Source organism: Siniperca chuatsi, linkage group LG7 (genome assembly GCF_020085105.1).
Source record: "Siniperca chuatsi isolate FFG_IHB_CAS linkage group LG7, ASM2008510v1, whole genome shotgun sequence".
NCBI lineage: Eukaryota > Metazoa > Chordata > Actinopteri > Centrarchiformes > Sinipercidae > Siniperca > Siniperca chuatsi.
The window spans coordinates 14,037,457-14,059,723 of NC_058048.1; the positions used below are offsets into that span (position 1 = coordinate 14,037,457).

Sequence of the window (22,267 nt, forward strand, 5' to 3'; positions counted from 1 at the left end):
TGAAGTTGGAAAGGTGCAGGGGGTAGGTGGGTTCAGATGCTGTTGGATGATAGGTCAAGCATTTAGTTTGAAGCATACTGATGCCTTCAACCTAAACCTAACTCTAACCTTAAACCTAAAAGTATTAACCCTCAAACACCCCTTTGAAGAAGTGAGGAAAGGACATTTTCCTTCCTTCCAAAAATGTCCTCCCTTTGAAGCAGGGGGTGGTCAACCATGTGCCATGGAGATTAGCATGCATTGAAGTAAAGGTAAGGAAATTAGCAATGAAATCACCTGCTAAAGTGATTGGTTGGAATGAAGCCTGCAGACTGTTTTCTCTCCATGGTACGTAGCTGGCTGCTGCTGCGTGGTCTAAGACTCAAATTAGTCCTCACAAGAATAGACATAGGAGATTACACACATAAACAATTATTTGTTTTTTGTGTTTCCTTCCCAGGACCCCAAGCTCATCATTTTGACCACAAGTAAGAAGGACTGCTCTTTCTTATACAGTGCAGATTAGACTGGCTTTATGCCAAGAAGAGTGGAGGAATTCATGCTGTGTTTGCCGTGTTTAGTCATCTCTTTCTCTGTTTAAATATCTTCCCTGTATTTCAAATTTTGGTTGTTTTAGTGGGTAAAATAAGTCCTTGTAGAAAAAAACAGGATTGCTTGCTTACTGTTAAATTGTTACATTGTTAAATTAAATTATGTGGGAACATCATAGTGAGCAGACATTTCCCCTTGAAGATGAGGTCATGTAAGTGTCCTGGGATGTTAACTTGACTTTGTCTCCGTGCTCTGATTGGCTGGTTCTCTTCAGTCCCAGGAGTCACGGGCGTCCTGTTGGTTCTCATCCTGTTCCTGATGTTCACATCCTCCTCCTACTGCGTGCGGTAGGTCAACCAAACCACCATCGACAATCATAATCATCACAGTTTGTGTGTGTTGTGTCATGGATGTATGAAGAGAGGCGGATACAGTTTGGCGAATGTTGCATGTGGCAGTATTTTACTAGAAATAGAAAATCTGTTTTTATGTATGTAAAGTCATCACAATGACGTGTGTGGGCTCTGCATGTGAGAAAACATTTTTCTTTCACTGAAATGAATTGGAGCCACGTTAGTGCCTGGCATCCAGTTCTCTTAGTACAACCATGGTTTTTGTGCTTACATGTATCTGTCTCTGCTTTTATTTGTGTCTCTTTGTGTCATGTCTGTTCGCCTTTGTCTTTCTGAGCAAATCCCCACTAAGAGTTCCACTCACAGCTCTGTCATTACTCAGGTCATAGTGGGTCACCCACTCTGCATGTCTGCTAACTCATGCAGGTGTGTGAGACTTGAAGTGTGTGTGCTCTCTCTGCCTTCTTCAGTAATTGAACAGAGAATAAGAGGCTTTTCCAGACCCCTTCAGGCTTTAGATAAGAGTTTGGGTAAGTGGCTGGAGTAGTGAGATGAAGGCTGCAGCACACCAGAGGAATAACTACATAATGAGCCACAATGATCTTGTGATATTAACACGTATTAATGCTTTGCAGCAACATTTTTACCCTTCATCATTGCTAATTATATTCTTTTGAGGAACTTTCTGTTACTATGTCCATGGAAGAGGAAATGGGTAGTTAATAAGCCATCTGAAAGCTAAGGCAGGGGAAAGAACCCTAGTCCAGTTTGTCTATGTAAGCAGAAGATAGCTAAACCAAGGGTTGTTGGCACAGGTTCAATACTGCAAAATGTATTAGTAAATTAACATAGAATTTAGCAATTTTAAAATAAAGGGAAAATTTAAGTCAAATATGTCACCATTAAATCTTTCTTAAGTGTAATAACTTAAAATATCTGAAAGATTATAATGCTTCACTTCAATCATAATGTAAACAAAATAATTCTTTTAATTTCTTATTTTATTCGGCAAGGTTTCCCAAAGAATAGCATTAAGATGAATTATCGTCCACTTACCCATGACTTACAGATAATGTGTTGTCGTCCTCTGAATAGCTAAAGGTAACCTAATCATCATTGTTACTCCCGCCTGTCCAAAACACTGGAAACTATGTTAGCAAAGTACAAACCATGTGGCTTTAATTCTGACATGTGTTATAAATTGAATAGATTTAGATGTAAGCATAATAAAACTCTTTATCAACAAAAGGAAAAACAACACCCCAAACCTGAGTGTTGCTGTAGCCTTTCTAAAGCAATACTTATCCTGATAATATATGAGGGTCTCTCATACCACCAAAAAAAAATGTTGTTGGAGCACACTACTGAGAAGAGAGGCAGTTTCATTGGAAATATAGTTGTACAGGTTGTAGTTGTAAAGGTATGCAAAATCTGCAGTGTTATACACATTAGGGCAAACCTATGGGCAGTTTCTATTGACTTTTGCAAGTCCTTATCAATTTTCTGAGGTTCTGGATTATGAGGCACTGACCACCTGATGGGTGAATGCATACATTTTGATTTAAAATGAACCATGCTGCTCAGTCCTTTTGGTGTCCCTGTATACGTTAAGAAAACAAACATGAAAGAAGTTGCAGTCAAAGAGGATGAATGCACGGTTTGATGATATTCATTGTTTGCGGTGTTTGGGGGGGGGTCATTGTGTGTAATGACCCCTTTAATATTGACCTCTGATGTCCTGCTTACTCAGGCTCTGAGCTGGGAGTCTGTGCTTCTGGTCCTGAACAAACTCGCTTTCTTCTTTTGTTGTCTCTGCTCTTTTTATTTCTCTCATTCTTTTGTTTCCTTATATCATGTTATTATTCCTCATTTACATCTATTTCTGGTCATTATCTCTCTTTTAAAACACCCTTGGGTATCCATTTTTTTCAGGCTGTCCAACTATGAGATCTTCTGGTACACACACAACCTCTTCATTGTCTTCTACATCATCCTTATGGTGCACATGGTCGGGTAGGTCTCGGGGCTTAGGACATTGAGGCTGTTTTTCTGCACTGTTTTGTCTGCATCTCAGCCACTACCTCCAGAAGACAAGATAAGAGTTTGCTTCACATATGAATTTCAGCAATAGTGGAGACTCCTGCTGACAGCTGGACTTCAGACTCACTGACGAAACGACAAAATGTTTTTCTCAGCTTTTCTGGGGGTATAACACCCACATCAATTATACATCCTCTTACACCCACATTTTCATTTCAAGAAACCATGCAATGTTTTACTGACTTACTTCATTCAAAAATATCAAGTTATTGACTTATGCAATATGAAATATCATGTTACTTACTCAACACAAAATGTCATGTCATTTCTTGTTCTGACAAAATAAAAGTGAAGTTTTTCATGTGAAATCAGGGTGCAGGAATCTCTTACTTACCTTCACTGAGAGTTATTCAACTGTAGCCTGTAGTTATACTTTTAAACAATGTCAAATAGCAGTATTTGTTTTTACAATTTTCTTGATGGCAATTTTTTATTAGGTCACATTTGTGGTCACAGGCTGAACACACCAAAAAATACAAACACAATCACTTTTACTTTACAGGCAAGTTTCCAGCACACAGGATCTGCGTGCCTTTGTACATTTTGATTGGCTGAATGCACAGTGTCATTAAAAACAAGTGTATTATAACATAAATATCACTATATTGCCATCCCAACATAACAACACACATAGTAACACTCCAAACTGCATGGGTTTTTCTGTATCAGGAGGTCCGAATGTGGCAGTAAAAATGCTCCTTTTGGATAATGTAAACACTCGCATGTAATTGGATGTGTCTTTATGGTCTTTTTCAATAACCATACCTCAGCAATCCTAAAAGTTACACTAAAATAACCAAACTAACATCACCTTGATTCTTGTCTTTTCCACCAGAGGAGCTCTCAAGTATCAGACCAACATTGAGGCCCACCCTCCTGGCTGCCTCAGAGCCAATCAGAGCAGCGCAGAGCAGCAGGGCGAGGAGCTGGAGCAGGGTGAGGATGAAGAGAGGAGATGCAGAGAGAAGGCTCACTTCCAGCCACACTACCCCCAGGTCTGTGTGTGTGTGTGTGTGTGTGTGTGTGGATGTGGGCGGTGCACGTCTATTATGTGTATCTTGGCATTTTTGTGTGCATGTTTGGGTTGAAGGAAGTGCCTGTAAGTGTGTGTCTGTTGTAGTGGGTGTGTAAGTGATGTGTCGAGTATTTGGGAAGTGTTGGAGGGAGTCGGCCCTCTTTATTAGAGGTGTAGTGCTGTAAGGGAGGGGCAGGCATCCTCTTTCTACATCAAGGCCTGTGTTTCTGTGTGTGTGTTTCTTCCTGGATGTGTGATTATGTGTTTGCACATGGTCGTTAAGCAATGAGCTGGTTCTATAAAATCCCCCTTAAACCCAATTGTGCTCTGCAGGCTTTATGGGAGCTGTGAGCAATTAGTCAACTACAGGTAACTGCCAACAGAAAGAAACAGAAACACCACACACTGTGATAGAAAGGTAGAGAGATTTCGCATGTATTCTCATGAATAAACTCTCTTTGGCTGAGTTTGATTTAAAGCCCTCTTGTGTTTTTTCTGAAACAAATTGGGAGAAAAAGCCTCGATAGACAGTAACTGATAAAACCTACGATTTCCAAAGCTGCCTGTATCAGGGCTAACGCTGCTCTCTATTCACATCGCACAGACTGTAAGTATGAGCAACCTAGTGGGAAAAAAACATTTAAGTCAGCCTCCTAGTTGTAATTTTGAGTAGGAATTTCTGACAATTAAGATGTGTTCACTTGGCAGTTACATCAAAATAAAATCCAAATTTGCTAAATGCAATCAATTTAGAAAGGATCTGTTTATTTGTATCTGTTTTCAACTATGTAACCCAATAAAAATAGCTCATTTAGGCCTAATTTTCAGTTATCTGGTGTGACTGTAAGGCAAACAACAATGGTAACCATCTTGGAATAATGCGTGAACGCTTCCAATTTCTAGCTAGCATGTTGGCAGAGGCTGATGTGCTTCGTCATTATCGACTCTCAGCTGCTCAGAACAAGAAGAGGAAGAATCTATCTTTACCTCAGTGCATATGATCCATGAAGGCAGTGAGCGGAAAATATACATGCAAACGTCTCTACAGGTCTGTGCAGAGAAAGGCGTTATGGGTAACCACAACTGAACGATGTGTTGTGCTGCATGTCGAACAAGCTGAGTGGTTGGTCCAACTTCCTGACGGAGTTCATAACGTTAATGTTGCACCCAGAATATAAGTATAAAAAGTAGAAAAATGCCACATGAACGCCTCTGAACAACACACATGCACGTTCACATATGTGCAGATAGAGAAGCACGTTCCAGCCTTAAAGGAAAACTACCCTTTATTACAACTTGGGGGTTATTTTTGTAGCTATGGACATTGGCTACTTTAACTATGTACTCACCAAAGTAATTGCTGAGAATACAACGACATCAACTCCCAACAGGGCCACAAACATCACATCAAACTGTCCTTGTGAACGGCCTCCATTACCTTTTTGTGCGATTAACTGTTAACATAATGAGTCTCAGTGTGATAACAAATGCAGTTTTGGTTTCACTATTTGTGTTTCTCTGTGTGTATTTGTAGACATGGCTTTGGGTCTCCGGTCCTCTCTGTCTTTACTGTGCCGAGCGTTTCTACCGCTACATCCGGAGCAGTGACCCTGTTACCATAGTGACAGTCATCAGACACCCGTGTGATGTCATCGAGTTGCGCATGCTGAAGAAGAACTTCAAAGCTCGTCCTGGACAGGTGAGAAGACATGACGTGTCTTTATCGCCATAAGTTTTGTTAATGTGTAGTATTACTATTTATTTTATTCATGTGATGTTTTTGAGGAGAATATAAATTCCACTGCTGTAAGTAACTATAGTTTGTTTCTTAAGTTAAAAGGTTAATCTGATGCTTCCACCTTTGTTTCTCTCCCCCTTTCTTCTCTCCACATGCCCCCTCTCTAATCCTCTCTTTCTTCCCCTCTCTCCCTCTGTCATCCTGCTGTCTCTCCATCTCTTCCCGTCCCTCTCTTTCTCAGTATATTGTTCTTAACTGTCCAGGTGTCTCTTCATTTGAGAACCATCCCTTCACGCTAACAACGGTAACACTTTAAGCAACACATTCCTCACTCATGACACAATGCAAATACGCACATATGTTTTTGTAGTTTCTTAAACCTTCTTCCCCCTGGCAAAGAACATGCAGTCCTTTGTCTCTCTCAACATCCCGCCCCTTCTACTGCTGGCTGGCACTTGAGTGACAGCTGGGTTGTCCAGTGATATTCTGTTTCACATTGTTTATTGATCTTTCATATTTAGTCCAGATTGTATGAGACATAAGCAGAAGACAAATAAACAACATTCTGCTTAGACAGCATATGGGGATGGACTCACAGTCATTCTCACAGAAACACACACACACAATGCAGTATGTGCATGCCTATGCCTGGTGTGTTATGGAACTTTGAGGAGGAGGGCAGAGAATCACACTGACAGAGAGCAGACAGACCCCTGAGGCTAGTAACGCCGTCTGCCAACAGGAAGGCTGTGTGTGTGTGTGTGTGTGTGTGTGTGTGTGTGCATTGTTAAATTTAATGAAAAGAGTTGTAGCTATGTACTGTATATATGCACTAGGTTGTGTGTGTGTGTCTTTTTGTTAGCTGCATGTGTTTGTGAGTGTTTTCTTGTACTTTCAAACAACTGAGAGTATGTGTACTTGTGTGTGTGTGTGTGTGTGTGTGTGTGTGTGACTCACTGTCTGCTCTCTAACTCCTCGCAGTGTCCCACAGAGAACAAGGAAACGTTTGGCATCCATCTCCGAGTCGTGGGAGACTGGACTGGTGGGTGCACACATCCACACACACACACACACACACACACACACACAAGGGTACCCTTACATGTGGAGAAATAGACAGAAAAAAAGACACACACACACGTTCTGTTCGCTATCAGAGTTGACAGGACGGAAGTCATTTTGTTTTGTCCTCCTCTTCATTCTCTCTCCTCTCTGGGGAGGATACATTTCTGAACAACTCCATTTTCTTTGTCCCTCTCTGTCTTTGTCCCTCTCTGTCTCACTATTTGTATATGTAATCTCTTCGTGTGTGTGTGCGTGTGACTTCTTCTTTACCTTGAGGCTAACATGGTTCCCACAGTTTTATTGTCTGGTTGTTAAACTGTATATGCCATGAGTGCACAAACACACACATAACACTGTTTATTAACATTTACAGAGCTTGTAGGATTTCGGTTAAACGAAAAAGCTGGAAAACTGGAATCAGTAGATGTTTTTTTGGATGTTTTTGACTTTCAAAACTTGCTGTGTTAAAGGCACATACAGTACAGTAAAAACACTATCCTTTGTTTTGTACTTATTACTTATTTATTTGACTGCATCTGTTGCAGTGGTATGTAGCAGACTCAAAAGGGACTCACTTCTAGAGGAAGCTGTGGCCTTTGGGAGCCTGCGACATATGCAAGAACACTAATTTACACTTCTACTGTACATATCCACGCACACATGCTTTCAGAACACAGGAAGGGAAGTCGTTCTGTTTGTGTTGGCCCCTTAATCTGCCATTACCACATGTTGTAAGGCAATGTTGAAAAACATTGAATTGGAATGTATGCACATCTCTAAATATGGCAAAAATGTTTGCATTCAAATCTTTATGACACTGTCCGTTCTTAGAGAGCTCGATCAGTGGATAAAATAACGTGAAATTGCAAAGCCTCTCCTCTCCTCAGAGCGATTCACACAGCTGTTACTTCCTGAACCAAGGATAGACTTGGAGATCCTTCCCATGGTACAACAGAGGAGATACCCCAAGTACGTTTCTGTGTGTGTGTGTGTGTGTGTGTGTGTGTGTGATGTGACATGATTTCTCATGAAGGCTCAAAATCACAGAGGGGTCAGAGGTTTTGACCTCCTGACCTCTGACCCTGTGCTCTTCCTGCTTTGTGTTTGAGAGAGATAGGCGAGAGATAGAGAGGGAGATGAGGTGGAACGAGTTTGTTTTGTGACAGTAAACCAGAGCTAAACAAACCATCAAAACCCTCAACCCCCCTCCTGGGCTGAGATGTACAACAATGCCCATTTACGGTCAGAAGGATTAGGGTTAATTTACATTTACTGGTATACTGCAACTAATGTACATGCATATTTTGTTTATTAAACTCTGATGAAATGCCATTAACACTGAATTGCACAAATTCATTAATTTATATTTCTTTCAAAATCAGGGTTTTAACAGAGTAATCAATAAAAGCATTAGAAAGTATTGACTATTTTAGACATCACATGTTTGTTTTTTCAAATGTCACCAATAAAGTGGTGGGTAAAACTAGTGCAGGTGGTATCACTCAACACTTAACAACCCCAAAATGCTTTTATTTTGTTCCCAAGGGAAAAGAACTATCAGACATTTTGGAAAATATTTAATATCTGCAATATTGATACTCTGTGTGTTCAGTATGGAAAGAGGTTCAAAACATGTTTCGCCTAGCTTAGCACAAAGACTGGAAACAGGGGGAAACTGCTAGCCAAGCTACATCAAAAGTGACAAAAATGACTTTCCAATAACTGCAAAGCTGTCAAACTGATATTTTATTTGTTTGCACAACGTTTATGGCCATAAATAAAACATTTTCAGAAATGTTACTGAGATCACAGTGCTTATGATTAAGTGATAGTAATGCTGAGCCAAGCCTCACTTGGCCCTGTGTTGAGTGTTGGGGCGTGTAAAGCCTGCTGTAGCGTTACCAACCATTTTCTAGGCTCAATTTTGAGTTGCATGTGTGGTACTGCCTGAGCATATCTGGGCATACTTCCTTGATGCAGAGAAATGTTTGGGTGTGATTTTGCTTGGTGATTTTGTATTTGTGTGTGTGTGTGTGTGTGTGTTTTCTCAATGACACAAGTGTTTGAGCAGCTGTTGTATAGATGACGGGTGTGTGTGTGTTTGGGGGATACACAAGCTGCACCCAGACTGTAGGATTTCAAATGCAGGATGTTTATCTGCTTATGTTTGTTTGACCCTGAGGGGAAAGTATAAATATATGTGCGTATATATGTCCAGCTTCTTGGCTAATTGTCTTGTCTGTTCTTGTCCATGTTGTATGTTCAGGCTTTACGTGGATGGTCCCTTTGGAAGTCCATCAGAGGAAGTGTTTAACTACGACGTCAGTCTTTGTGTTGCGGGTGGAATCGGAGTCACGCCATTCGCCTGCGTGCTGCATGCTCTGCTGTAAGTTATGAAAAAAAAGATCACACACTGGCAAATGATGAACAATTTGAGCATTGAGTATTGTATGTTTCTCTCTTTCTTTCTTCCTCCCTGCCGTACACCCAGTGACGGCTGGACGGGTTTCAGGTTGCAGAGGTTGTATTTTGTGTGGGTCTGCAGGGAGCTCCAGTCCTTCTACTGGTTTGCTGAGCTGCTGTGTGCCGTGCATCACAAGGTCAGGACAAAGTCTGCATGCTATGTTATATTATTTAAAACATGTAGGAATTCAGTTCAGAGTTTGGTAATGGATTGTTTGTCAGAATATTCACTTTCTGAAAGGACTTCAGTAGTTATTTGGCATTTTTGAACTGAGCCCCTGCTCCTTGTCTGTGCATGCCCCAGCTTTTACGGTTCATTCAGAAAATGTAAGTTAAGCCAGTTTACGAGCAAAGATAATTCACTTGCCACAGGCTGTTGGGGCTAGCAACTTTCCCCTCTGTGTGTGTGTTTGCTCTCAGTCAGGTCAAAGAAAGTTGTTTACAGGTTTACAGGGGAAGAGGAAGGGGAAGAGGAAGGTCAGAGTTTGAAAGCGTAAATGACCGCAGATGAGCAGAGGAGTCGTTACTAGTGTCAGTGGTTTGTTTTTGCAAAGAACATCTTTATTGGCATACTGAGACAGTCAGCAGAGCAGGAAATACATGCTCTAGGGAGCAAATAAAAAAAATTTGGTTTTTGCAGTGATATGAGTAAAGTGAGAACAATGAAATGTCAAGGATGTGGACAGACTATCAGTTTCAGGTTTATTGTATTTAACGCCATCTTGTGGCTGTTAGTAATAATACCACTCCCATTTCAAAGAAACCGTGCAGAATAAATGTTGAATTTTATCTTAAATATCACTTTGTTGAATTAGACCAAACACATCACAGAACCACTAGACACTGAAATTTCCATGTCTGTGTTTGTCATTTAGCTTTGGCAGGAAAACAGACCGGACTACTTTAATCTGAAACTGTACATCAGTCAGACAGACAACCTGCAGGTAGGTGTGACACACACACACACACACACACACACACACACACACACACACACACACACACACACACACACACACACACAGTCTAACTTTTTATGTTTGTTTTTTTTCATTTCATTGTGTGTTCACCCATCTCTTCGTTGATTCATTGATGGTCAGTCTTTAGCCCCACTAGAGGGCAGTATATGACAGAGAGAACAACACTGAAGTCTCTGCTGACTGTTGCTGTCTGTTCTCTCTCTGAACTACACAGTTTGTATTGTGTCTGATTGTCTCAATGTGTGCGCTTCTACAGTAATCCACTTGTTTGAAACTCAAACTCTCTTCACCTTTTCTTGCTGTGGCAAACAGCTTACTTACACTTATTTAGCTTTTATATTTATATCCACTTTGTACTTAATTTATCTTACCTGTATTATAGTGTATTATATGGATTGATTTACTTAGTACTTCTTTTCCTGTGTGCATTGAGGTGATAGTGAGCAGCTGTAACAAAAGAGTTTCCCCTCGGGGATCAATAAAGTATTTCTGATTCAGATTCAGATTCTGAGACCATGAATGAAACCTTTTCCAATAGCTTTTAGTTCTATTGTTGTACAAACATTGTATCTGTACAAGGATGAGCGTAATTCAAGACAGATCAAGAATGAAGACATTTACCTTATGTTGACAGAAATGCTTACTAAGGGCATATCTTTGATCACACTAATAGCTACTAATATTTCCTCTATTGTTTATATAATGATTAATGTCTTGAGATCAAGCCAAAGTCTTGATAATCTATTAAAAATGTCAGACCTGTATGTCAAAAAAATTTTTAGTACACTCTTGTGTTGCTATTTTCTTGGGTCATGTGGCCATCTGGCATCAACTCCTCGTTAGTATAGTGGTAAGTATCCCCGCCTGTCACGCGGGAGACCGGGGTTCGATTCCCCGACGGGGAGAGTTGTTCTTTTCAAAGCATGTTGCAGGCTTACTAAAGCCATAAAACCAGTCTGCCGTGACTCAGAGGCCTGTCAAAGGAATCAGAACTACTGGTAGTGAACTTTAAGCACTCTGTGGAGTATTTGTATTTTTGTCCATGTTTATGTTTCATGTTCCTGATTTTGGAGGATTCCAGCTCTTACTCTGCACAGACATCTAGCTTTATTGATCTTGGTTGGTTAAGGCAGGCCCTGGTAAAGGCAGGAAACCAGATAACACTGCTGGGTGTTGCCTTACCCCTGTCCAGAAAGATCCTGACTCGTGTCAGAGTTGCTCCGTGAAAAAGGATCAACGCAGGACTCGTGATTGGCTGACAACAAAAAGACAGTGATATGATGCCTGACTTTTTTCTAACACCTATGTCCTGTGGAAATGACTTGAGATATAGTGAGGTTATCGGGTTGTCAGTCTCTAACAAAAGCAGGCTAAAAAGTGTTGGACATTCTTTTGTTTCTGTAAAAATCTCCTCTTTACATTGAAGATGAATAATGCAATCTGCATTAAATATAGAAATAGCTGCCTATTAAGTCTAAGTAAGGGATTACTAATGAAGAGTAAAACGACATTGTCAGTACCGTCCTGTGTCCTTTAACACATCTTCTGCTGAATACACAATACATCAAAAAATAATTTACAACAAATATGATTATTCATTATTAAGAAATTCAAATAATCAACTATAGAAACATAATGCTATAAATGATCAAATAAATACTATAAAAGATAAAATGATGTTGGACCCAGTGTTTCCTGTGGGATTACTATGCAGGAGCTCAGGTAAATATAATTTACCTAGTGGCTGATGCATCTTTAAGGCAAATTGAAATTATTTAGATCTGAAATAGCTTGAATTTAAACAGTGATAAGGTTCAGTATATCAGTAGCTTACTTGGCTGATACACAAACAACCAATGCAGCTCATTATTTTCACTTAATCCCACCTCATCAGTCCTTGGATTTGCTTTGCTTTGCTGATAACAGCCCACAGCTGTTTGCACTACAGATAACATTTAATGGCCCTCAAACTAGAGAGCACATGCTGCTACAATATGTAGGTTAGCAGGAGAAAGCAAGAGAAGTGGAGGAACTGGAGGCAGAGGAAGATGCAGAACCGGTTGTCATGACAGACTGGGATCTTTTAACTTATAGATGACAACAGTGCTTTTCTGATAAAAAGATTTTATGTGTCATCAATCTGCTGCTGCATTGGTCAGATGTCTAGTAAAAGACATATGAAATGTATCTCGTACATTGACCACTCAGATGCACATCCCCTCGGCTTTACGGAGCTTTATAGCGAGTTTCAGCTCATTGTTTAGCTGTCCGGCTACAACTTTACTGTTTCGGTTCACTCTCACCGCTCTCATTTTTGGCTGCAGCAGGCAGCTGTTTTCAGTGAAAAAGCTCTAAAAACCCACTGTGTGCTACCCGCTCAGCAGCAAACAGCAGACAGACACAGAGACAAACTGGTGAACATTATGGAGCATTCAGCAGATAAAGAGATAGATAATTTGTTCAGGAGTTTGTAGAGACCAAAAACAGTGCTAAAAGAGAGTGAATATTGGAGTTACATTCATTTACACATCCAGCTGTTTGCTAACAAGTTCATTTGCTAACAGGTTTGCCACATCAACTTACAAAGTGATAATATGTCAGTGTTGTGTTCAGAGCTTGTTCCCACTTCCCAAAAAAAATCAGGTATTGCCGGTTAATTAAAAACTAGGATGTTTTTGTTATCTATCCTCTTTTCCAGAGCATGACTGAAGAGAAGTACCGCCCACTCGCCTCGAGGCTGCTGGTTGGTCGACCCAGGTGGAAGTTACTGTTTGACGAGATTGGGAAGACCAATAAGCAGTGAGTAGAGTGGGAATGTCCAGGGGGTGGAGTAAAAATCCAGTGTTATTACATCTACTGACTGTTAACATCCCACAATGTTACTCTCTCTCTCTCTCTCTCTCTCTGTGGTTTCAGTAAGCGAGTGGGGGTTTTCTGCTGTGGACCAAAGGGCATCTCCAGGACCCTCCACAGACTGTGTAACTCAGCCAGATCCTCTGGAACAACCTTTGAATTCAACAAGGAGTCCTTCAGCTGATCGAACGCCAGAACTGGCTCTACACTTTAACCTCTGTGAAAAAAACAGCAACTTTGGGATGGATGGATTTTCATACATTTGGGGGCAAATGTTCTTTATTTGAAGTAGATTTCTGAACATCTTGGGCCACTCTTGGCTTCTTGAAATTTTGAACACATCTGTGAATCTGTAAGCAAACAACTGAAACAGGCCCAAAACTCTTGAATATACAGACTGTATAATTATTTCATATATATCTTTGCCCATGGTGACAAAAGACCCAGCAGGACAAGACCAGTCTGACGCCCAACTGATGGCTCTAGGAGCTTCAGCTTCAGCATCTGATCCAATCAACCTCTGAGATAAACCGAAGAGACCAGCTCACTGCTCGGATTCTCCACTCGTGATGCTCTGTTTTTCCCTGACGTACCCCTCTGTGGAGCAAATTTGTTTTCACATGTTGGAGTCTAATGTGAGAAAAAAGGTCTGACACAACCTTCAATTCCACGTCCACAAACACAAGATAATGATATTACACAAGAGGGAAATTTGATTTCAGCGGACCAGGGCTGAAACATCATGCAGGGACCAGACAAATTGTTTTTTATCCAAACATTTAAGAAGCAGTTGACTTAAAAAACCAGAGAGGTGCTAGTTCCGTGTCAGCCAAATGACAGCCAGACTTCATTTAACCTTTACTTGACACCAAACTGGCACCCAACAAGCCACACCAACCAAAAAAGTGTAGGTTATAGAGAGCAAAGTCCCCATCCAGAACTGCTTCAGGCTTTTGTTCCACTAGCTTTTCTATCCATATCCAAAATAAATCAGTATCTTCTACTGTATGGACATTGAGCACCTTGTCATTTCAATTGTGAGAAAACATTTGTTTTGTTAGCATTCAAAAACTACAGCTCCCAAACTTTAAGTCCTGTAGGAATGCAGTCACAACCCCACGGTGGCTGTTGTTGATAAATGCTAACTAAGTGATTATTGTTTTTTGAATTTTCACTATCCCTTACAGTAGTACAGATCCATTGATCTTAGAATATGGATAGAAAACCGATGTAATGTGTTTCAGGTTTTTAGAAAGACTGATAATACAAACCCTCTATGGGAAAAATACATCATCTGACAAGTCAGTTGGAACAGGATTTGAAGACAGGCTGAAGGGAAATGACGCATTAGAGTCCCACCTCAGAGAACAAACACTTCCTGTGTCTGAGCTGGGAGACAAAACTAAGTATTTGATTGTCACTCATCAGAATCTGAGGTGTTTTTCCTTCAACAGAGTGAAGGAGTGAAGCCAAAATGGACACTTGATTCAGTCTTTCTGTCTTATCTGTCCCCTGTTCATATGAAAGATCTGTTTTTATACAAAGCAAGCCTACACTACACCTCAAGCCAGTATTTTTAGTTAGTTGTTTTTTTCAATTTATTTATATTTTTTAAAGTTATTTTTTATTATGTGAAAAACTTCTGCAGGGCTTTGGCAATTTCTCCACAAAGTGAGTGTCATACGTTTTTTTTTTAAACATATATTTAGAAAATAAAGTTACTGATAAAAATGAGGATACTGGTGAATTTGCAATTGATAACAATTCATTTGTAAGTTTGACAGTACATTTTTAGTAGTTTGCGAGTCAGCTGTTATTTAAAAAAATGCTGGAAACACCAGGTTTCTGCAAAGAATCAACATCTTAATATTTCAGATTTTGTGACTGAAACAACTGTATTCTCTCAAATTGTAATTAGCAACCATTTATTTAGCATTTGAATTTAAAAATATTTAAATGTTAAATTGTATGTCTATTTTCAGGATTGTCCTTTTTTTTACGAACAAGGCAAAGTCTGAAATAAAAGAGATTTTCTATTTATTATATCTTAATTACTTGCACGTGGTAAGTGGGAAAATATTTACTATTTCCGACCCTGGCACAGTTTACATTATTATTAAAACTATATCATTCATAGTCACAAGCATATACTTAAGAAACAATGTTATTTTGACAAACAACATTGACTGGCACTAACTAGACCTACTCTACTACTCTAATCTGCTAACTAAGGTATCTCTAAACTTGTGAAGCTGAGCGAAAGAGAAAAGTTGGTTATAATTCAAATTAGCCATAAATTATGAACTTGATGATTAACATCCAAAAACAGCTACATGTGAAGCTGTCATGAATTTAACTGTTGCTACTCAATATATAAACTTACAGCACAAACCTATTATAAAGCCAGACAGTGCAGACTGTGGCTAACAAACAATTGATTCAAATGTCTGCTACTGTACATGTAAAATGCATTATTTCCTGGTTAGTTTAAAAGGTGCAATTGTCTAGGGGGAAATGCATTTAGTCAGAATTCCTGCATAACCAACAGATAGGGGAAAAAATCATCAAAATCGTGTGATTTTAATGCACCATATACAAACTCATGATTCATCTTTATCATGATACCATCTACATTTTCTTTGCTTGTCAAAGATCACAGGCATTATAGCACACGGTGGTCTTTTAGCACCAGAGCTTACACACAAGTTGGAGATTTGGTCAGTGATTTAAAACAGAGTAAAGTTTCACACTCAAAGACACTTATGCAGTATGTAACCTGTTTAAAATGAGGGAAATCTGTGAATGGTTGTACTTGACCATTTTGACGTATACAAATTCACAACAAAGGAGTACATATACTCTTGGTTCTCAGTTATTCTAGAAATTCTGAATTAATGCATGTTTACTAATGAAGAGAAAGGTAATTTAGGAGCAAGTACTTTAATTTTGTTCTGACACTGATTTATTCAGTATGAGGGGGTAAATAATGTGACTTTTACAACCTGAGGATTCACGACAACTGCAGAACAGCAGACCTGGCCTGAATTTGAATGATCTTAAATACTTCCTTTTCTTCTAACCTTTCCTTGAGCTAAAGTCAATTCAGTTGCATTTTATTTAACTCTGCATACTTTAGTAAACATACAGTATTTACATACAGTATATGTCTTGTAAACAGAATCACAGTCAAATAGAGTACCATACAATGAAAGAATAAATTATGTAATATGCATCTGTGTTTCAGGTCAGTGAGGAAAATCAATTAAAAGTTGCCAAGGAAGGAATATCCACATCACATCACATTTTTTGCTGATCCAAACACAGTTGCTGTCATTGACTGCTGAGTAGCTTGTGTAAATTGACAGTAAATGTACTCCAAGGTGAGCGCTTTCACCTGACACGAGTCACAGTTCAAATACCCACAAGAAAATACTCTGTGTAGTGTATAAATCTTTACATTTTCATTTGAACAGACACGTGTTGCATTGTAATAATGAACACTTAATGGCTCTGAAAGTCTGTCAGTTTTTGTGTCACACAAAGATACTGAATGTATAAAATATTAGGGACGTCTACCTGATGTTGGGTTCCTGCTCCTTGTCCATAATCTCCTTTTAAATTGTCTCAAACCTCAAAGTGTCAGTTCACCTAAATCCCACGTACTGCTAGTGATAAGTAGCCATGCAAATCGGTTAAGTTTTATTTGCTGAGATATCTACCACTGTGTCTTCAGTCACTACCCAAATACACACCCCAATACAAATTTTGTTTTTTGTTGCTTCCAAAACTTAAAAAATATTGGAAAACGCTTGAAATTCTGCAAAAATCAAATGTTTTTTTAAAACTCTTTTTTAACCTGTGAAACCTGTGACAGTGTTTCGGCAAAGACATGTTGCAGACATTTTTCAATGATATGGCCAACACAAATTAACTTCACGTCACCTCCATTGTATTGGGGTGCAAAAGTCTCAGCAGTAAATATCTAAATTTTAAACTTTAAATAGATTTATTGTAAGAAAACACTAACAAATGAGGTCTTGTACCAGGATTCATCCCATTCATTTGCTTCGTGAAAATACTAGGTGTCCCTAATATTTGTACATTCATATACAGCTGTATGTACAGCATCTGTGTGTGTTACAGAGTAGTCTGATATGAAGATGAACCTTCCTCTGAGCTGCTTTGCAGTAGTGGCTGTCTCTCTCCGTAGCTCGACGCCCTCTTCCTCCTCTGGTTACGCTTCCACTTCCTTCTTGCAACAACAAGCAGCGCAGCAATGATTGCAGCGATCAGCGCCCCAAGGATCCCGGCTCCCAGGAGCCACTGCCAGATCTGCTGGGCCTGCTGGAGGTAGGGCGTCAGGAACTCCTGAACAAACCTCTGGCCTGTAGTGGAGGTGTGACAGTTTAACATAAAGGTCGTAGAAACACTCATTTACTGGACATGTTTGTTGTTCCATACTGACCAGGGTCCAACAGGTAGGCATACTCAAATCCTAGAGCCTTGTTGGACAGGAAGTAGTCTCCGTTTCTATAGAGAGGCAGGAAGGGCACCATGTAGTAACCATCATTGTGGCCAATGGGGGCATTGGCACGTGGGTAGCTGGTCCGAAGAGGCTGGTGGGTCCTGAGCCAGCGCTCAAAGATGCTGGAGAAGAGAAGGAAGGAACAGAGAGATAAATGGGAGTGAAGGAAAAAGAGGGAGAGGTGGTAGAGGGAGGAGGACAAGGATGGATAAAGATGGATATGTTAAAGATAGAAAAGGAATGGAGAAATCATACAGGGGTAGTACCAAGGAGGTAGACAAAGAAATATAGGAAGAAAAGGGAAAAATATTTAATCAGAAAGGTGGAAATCTTCACCATCATCACCATTAGAGAAACACAAACATGCAACAGACAAGTTTTGAATTGTACATTTTTAAAGAGCTAAAAACACTGTGCTTATTTTTCTGCAGCAAATAGAAATAACCGACCAGATGAATAAATAATTGTCAGCATTTTATAACCCTAATGCTCTTTTCCTGTGTGTCATTAATAGACATGTTTGTGTGTATCATAACACCTGTCAATGAAAGCATGGTGCAGCAGGAATATGGGGTCGTTGGCTGAACCCTGCACTGAGGACATGGAGCCGTTCATGAAGACATGCAAGGCGTTGTGCATGGTGCTCTGGCCTAGCACTGCCATACCTGTCTCTGGATTGGCAAAACCTGCAGGAGGATAGAAAAGCGAAAACATGCACATGAGAGAAAAATGAGAGATAGAAGTTGACATGAAGGGGTGGGAGATGAGTAGAGGGTGTGGAGAGAAATACGAAGGAGGAACTGAGACATATTTGTGAATTGGGGAGGGAATAGATGATAAGTGTAGAGAAGCCAAACTTTTCAACTAAAGACCTTTAATTTTGTTGCAGAAATGTCAAAAGATGCTTTCTGTTAACTACATGTGACGTTTTTTACAGAGTTGAATAGGTTGGATGTACTCACTTCTAGTGTTTCAAGTCCTCGTTCTCACATCTTTGAGACACTTTTGACATAACTAAGATGGATGATGTCTAGCACACTGACAAGCAAGGCATTTAAGATTAAGATGCTTCAAGGTTACTATGAGTTAGACACTATAAAAAAATATTAGGCTCAAGCAGCTAGATACTGCTAAAATAAAACTGTTGTTTATAAACCAAGAAAATTGAATTACTCAGTCGAACATGAAAGATTAAAACTGTCATGATTTAGTAGGATGATTTATCTTTGTGGGTGCATAATTTTCTTCCTGCTTGTGTTTGAGTCTCACTATTAATATATTTACATTATAAGTGTCCATGTCTGTATGTGTGCTTGCTTCTCTTTGAATGTATGCACACAGACACACACATGTAATTGTATTTCTACCCTCACTAGATTAGACAGATTAGACCATGGATTAGGTTCAGATTCATTGGTTAAACATGGAAGTACAGTAATACAACTGTGTGTGTGTGTCTGTGTTTATCTCCCACTCCTACCCTCTATAGTGTTTCTAAAGCTCATGTTGGAGAATCGGTCCATGGCTCCCGTCTCATACTCGGGGAGGCCCACAATGGAATCCACATCAGCTGTTGTGGGGAGTCGTGGCACGCGGTTTGGATCATGGTTGCCAGGGTTACGCAACAGTGGACCCTCCCCGGTAGCGTTACACAATGCCTCTCGGCTGTTGTACTCCTCTGGCTGGGTGCAGATCACCTACACACATGCACACACACACACACACACACACACACACACACACACACACACACACACACACACACACACACACACACACACACACACACACACACATTTAGTGTGTACAAGACACTAAAGTACAAGATACAAACTACGACATTTCTGATGGATCTCACTGAATAACTCAGAATAAAGTTGTTGTCTTAGATAAATTTTCTGGGCTGGGGATACAAATCCTCTGAAGTAGGATTTTCACTTGGCTGGATCACTTGAGGATGAATTCTTAAATAATTGTGTGTTTCCAACCAAATCTCTCATTTCTTTGGATTAAGAGGCTAAACCAGATTTTGAACAACAGATCTGCAGAGTGAAATGGAAATAAAACAAGCCTTTGTTTGTCTGTCGGGGAAAGGAATTTTCAGTCTCTTAATAATAGATAAGAAAGATTTGCTCATACTTCTACACGTACTCAAACATGCACGCTTTCACACACAGATGCACACACTCTTCTCTCTCAGGAAGAGACAATGCAATTTTCTTACCTTCCATGAGGAGAAGACTGAAGCAGGGCTGATGAGGTTAGGATTGAAGGAGCTGCGTCCGCCCATCAGTGCATCGGTGCACACCTCACAGGACTGGGCATCCCTCCAGTCCCAGTATGGGATAGTGAAGTTGAAATCTCCCGTCAGCTTCCTTATCTCATTTTCCCAGTGAAGCAGGTAGACTCGGTGCCATGGCAGAAATGCTGCAGATTCATGGGCAAAGTCGATGTCCCTCCATACGTTCCCTGGCCCTCCTAAGAAGGCGTCCCGGGACACATAGTAGTGCATCCAGACAAACAGGTCGTAGGTGTTGATGTCAGAGAACATGGGGTTCTCACCATTTTCACCCATCTCTGCTCTTGTTGCTGTGGAGATCATGTAATCACTGCTGATGGTGTTCTTGGCCAGGTTCAGATAAGAGATAAACTTCTGTTGCTCCGCAGCTGACATGGTCAGGATATTCCTGCGCACTGATTCCCTGTATTCAGCACAGTTTGAACCCCAGTAACCAAACCTGCATTCACCACAGTTAAAACCTCCATAGTTTCCAGCACAACGACACGTCCGGTTGAAGAAAGCTAAAGGCCAGCGCTCTCTGTCATCAATCCCTCTGTGTGGGTACTGGGGCCCATGGGGCTCATCTGAGACCTCCACCTCAGTGCAAAAACCACGGCCTGACAGGGCACCGCAGGCTGAGCCGTCACCATCCCACACCGGGCAACACTCTTTGGTCCGTAGTCCCTCTGAGTTGGCACATGGGCGAGGGAATTGGCATAAGCAAATCCCAATGAGCTGCAGCAGAGCTACCGATACATACAGGCTCCTCATGATGAGTCAGAACAACTCCAGTCTTAACCACAGTGGGAATGTAAACTCCTGCTGAAAAGATGGACAAAACTGAACTTGATGCCAAGGTTAGACTCAGCGAAAGCAGCACAGAGGAGTAGATTCAATGGCGAAAAGTTACTTCTAGTTTGCAGGCTACATGCAGAGAAATACAAGATTGCACATTCAACCAAATTTGATCTAGAGATGGCTTCTGCGGAGTAAATGAAAAGCTACACACTCTACAGGTACCTGTATTTATACATGCAACCAATTACTAACTTTTTTTTAAAAATTGCAGTTTGCAGGTTCTTGAAACTTGCTATCCCTCTATGCTACCATCTAACCCTCTACCAAACCTCCTTCAACCTCTCTCTAACACCCAGCGAACAGTCTAATGGTCTCTCCCTACTCATTGAGCTGTTGTAGGGGCCATCCCCCAGAGTGTGTGATCTCATTGTGATCTCAAGCACTCAGTAAGGCATACACACAGCCACACAAAGCCACACACACACACACACACACACACACACACACACACACACACACACACACACATTTCTGCCTGAGGTAAAGCTGAGCAGAGGTCTTATGACAAAAAGAAAGAGGAATCAGGAATATTATCCTAAGCATGTGATGGCGTGTGAGTGCACATGCTTGAGTAAGTGTGTGTGCTTCATGTTCTTATATTCCAGTGGGGACTTAAGCCTGAATTTACACTAACCCATGGGGGAGACTGCTTTTTGCTGCTTTTTTGACTGCAGTATATTAATGAAAATCATGAGAAAATTTTCACTACGGCCAGAACTCTCGGTTAGTTTCTCCACTGGTTGAAGAGTGCTGATCAGTGTATTCAGTGGGTCAACTCTATTAAATATTAGCCTGGGCAACATGTTAAACATATTGAATTACTGTCTGTCTGCTAACTTAAGCCATGATTAAGTGCAAAACTTTTAATACATTTTTTGATAAAGACAAAAACCATATTTCCATTTGGATTCAGCCATGTGAGGACATGTGAAACATGCAGCTTGATTGTGACCAGTCCCCATTGTTGGCCATTAGTGAGTTGGAATACTAATGTTTTGTACAAACACAAACCAGCACTAAACTCTAAAGTAATCTTCTAAACTTTTGACTCACTTCACATCATGAAGAGTCAGTTTCTTTCATTTTATTTCACCATTTATTTAAACAGGTAGTCTCATTGAGATCATGATCTTTCTTTCAAGACCTGTGTACAAGAATAAACATATACAGTCTAAGTATGGACAGACACACAAAAAAATCACACACACACAAGTTACATTAAAATGAAAAGCAATTACAAGTGAAATTGCAAATACTTGAGTTTAGTCTTTTAAAAGTCAAGTGAAATGAGAGATTTTTCTTGTAGCTTATTCCATTTGTGAGGAGCATAGTATGTGAAACCAGTTCTTCCAAGCTCAGTTTGAACATGTTGTACAGCTAATATTAAAAAATCCTGTGATCTGACATTGTAAGTACTGTATTTATGTGAGACCAGAGGTAATGAGGCAGTTGTTATAGTAGAGCCTTATAGATAAATAACATTCACTCCCTTCTATCATATTAAG

General features: G+C 40.2%; 2 protein-coding genes and 1 non-coding gene across 5 annotated transcripts in view; 2 read left to right on the plus strand and 1 right to left on the minus strand.

Moving 5' to 3' along the window:
* The window catches only part of LOC122879442 (NADPH oxidase 4), a 28,617-nt gene extending 13,479 nt beyond the window's left edge, over positions 1 to 15,138 (plus strand). For all 3 annotated transcript variants that reach the window (XM_044203536.1, XM_044203535.1, XM_044203537.1), the window contains 13 exons: positions 440 to 467; positions 806 to 878; positions 2,817 to 2,897; positions 3,820 to 3,979; positions 5,534 to 5,698; positions 5,979 to 6,041; positions 6,719 to 6,779; positions 7,690 to 7,771; positions 9,069 to 9,188; positions 9,294 to 9,402; positions 10,141 to 10,209; positions 12,944 to 13,044; positions 13,162 to 15,138. In XM_044203536.1, the coding sequence (XP_044059471.1) occupies positions 440 to 467; positions 806 to 878; positions 2,817 to 2,897; positions 3,820 to 3,979; positions 5,534 to 5,698; positions 5,979 to 6,041; positions 6,719 to 6,779; positions 7,690 to 7,771; positions 9,069 to 9,188; positions 9,294 to 9,402; positions 10,141 to 10,209; positions 12,944 to 13,044; positions 13,162 to 13,282 (1,233 nt within the window). In that variant the 3' untranslated portion in view covers positions 13,283 to 15,138. The remainder of the gene's footprint in view (positions 1 to 439; positions 468 to 805; positions 879 to 2,816; positions 2,898 to 3,819; positions 3,980 to 5,533; positions 5,699 to 5,978; positions 6,042 to 6,718; positions 6,780 to 7,689; positions 7,772 to 9,068; positions 9,189 to 9,293; positions 9,403 to 10,140; positions 10,210 to 12,943; positions 13,045 to 13,161) is intronic.
* Positions 11,079 to 11,150, plus strand: trnad-guc. The gene has a single exon. It is a non-coding gene; the product is annotated as a tRNA-Asp (tRNA).
* Positions 15,139 to 15,659: 521 nt separating the features above from the next.
* Positions 15,660 to 21,118, minus strand: tyr (tyrosinase). The gene is made up of 5 exons (XM_044203539.1): positions 19,848 to 21,118; positions 19,104 to 19,320; positions 18,162 to 18,309; positions 17,564 to 17,745; positions 15,660 to 17,483 (listed from the first exon to the last, which is right to left on the minus strand). Exons 1-5 carry the CDS (start codon positions 20,673 to 20,675, stop codon positions 17,236 to 17,238), a joined length of 1,623 nt encoding a protein of 540 aa, XP_044059474.1. The 5' UTR covers positions 20,676 to 21,118; the 3' UTR covers positions 15,660 to 17,235.
* Positions 21,119 to 22,267: the final 1,149 nt, after the last annotated feature.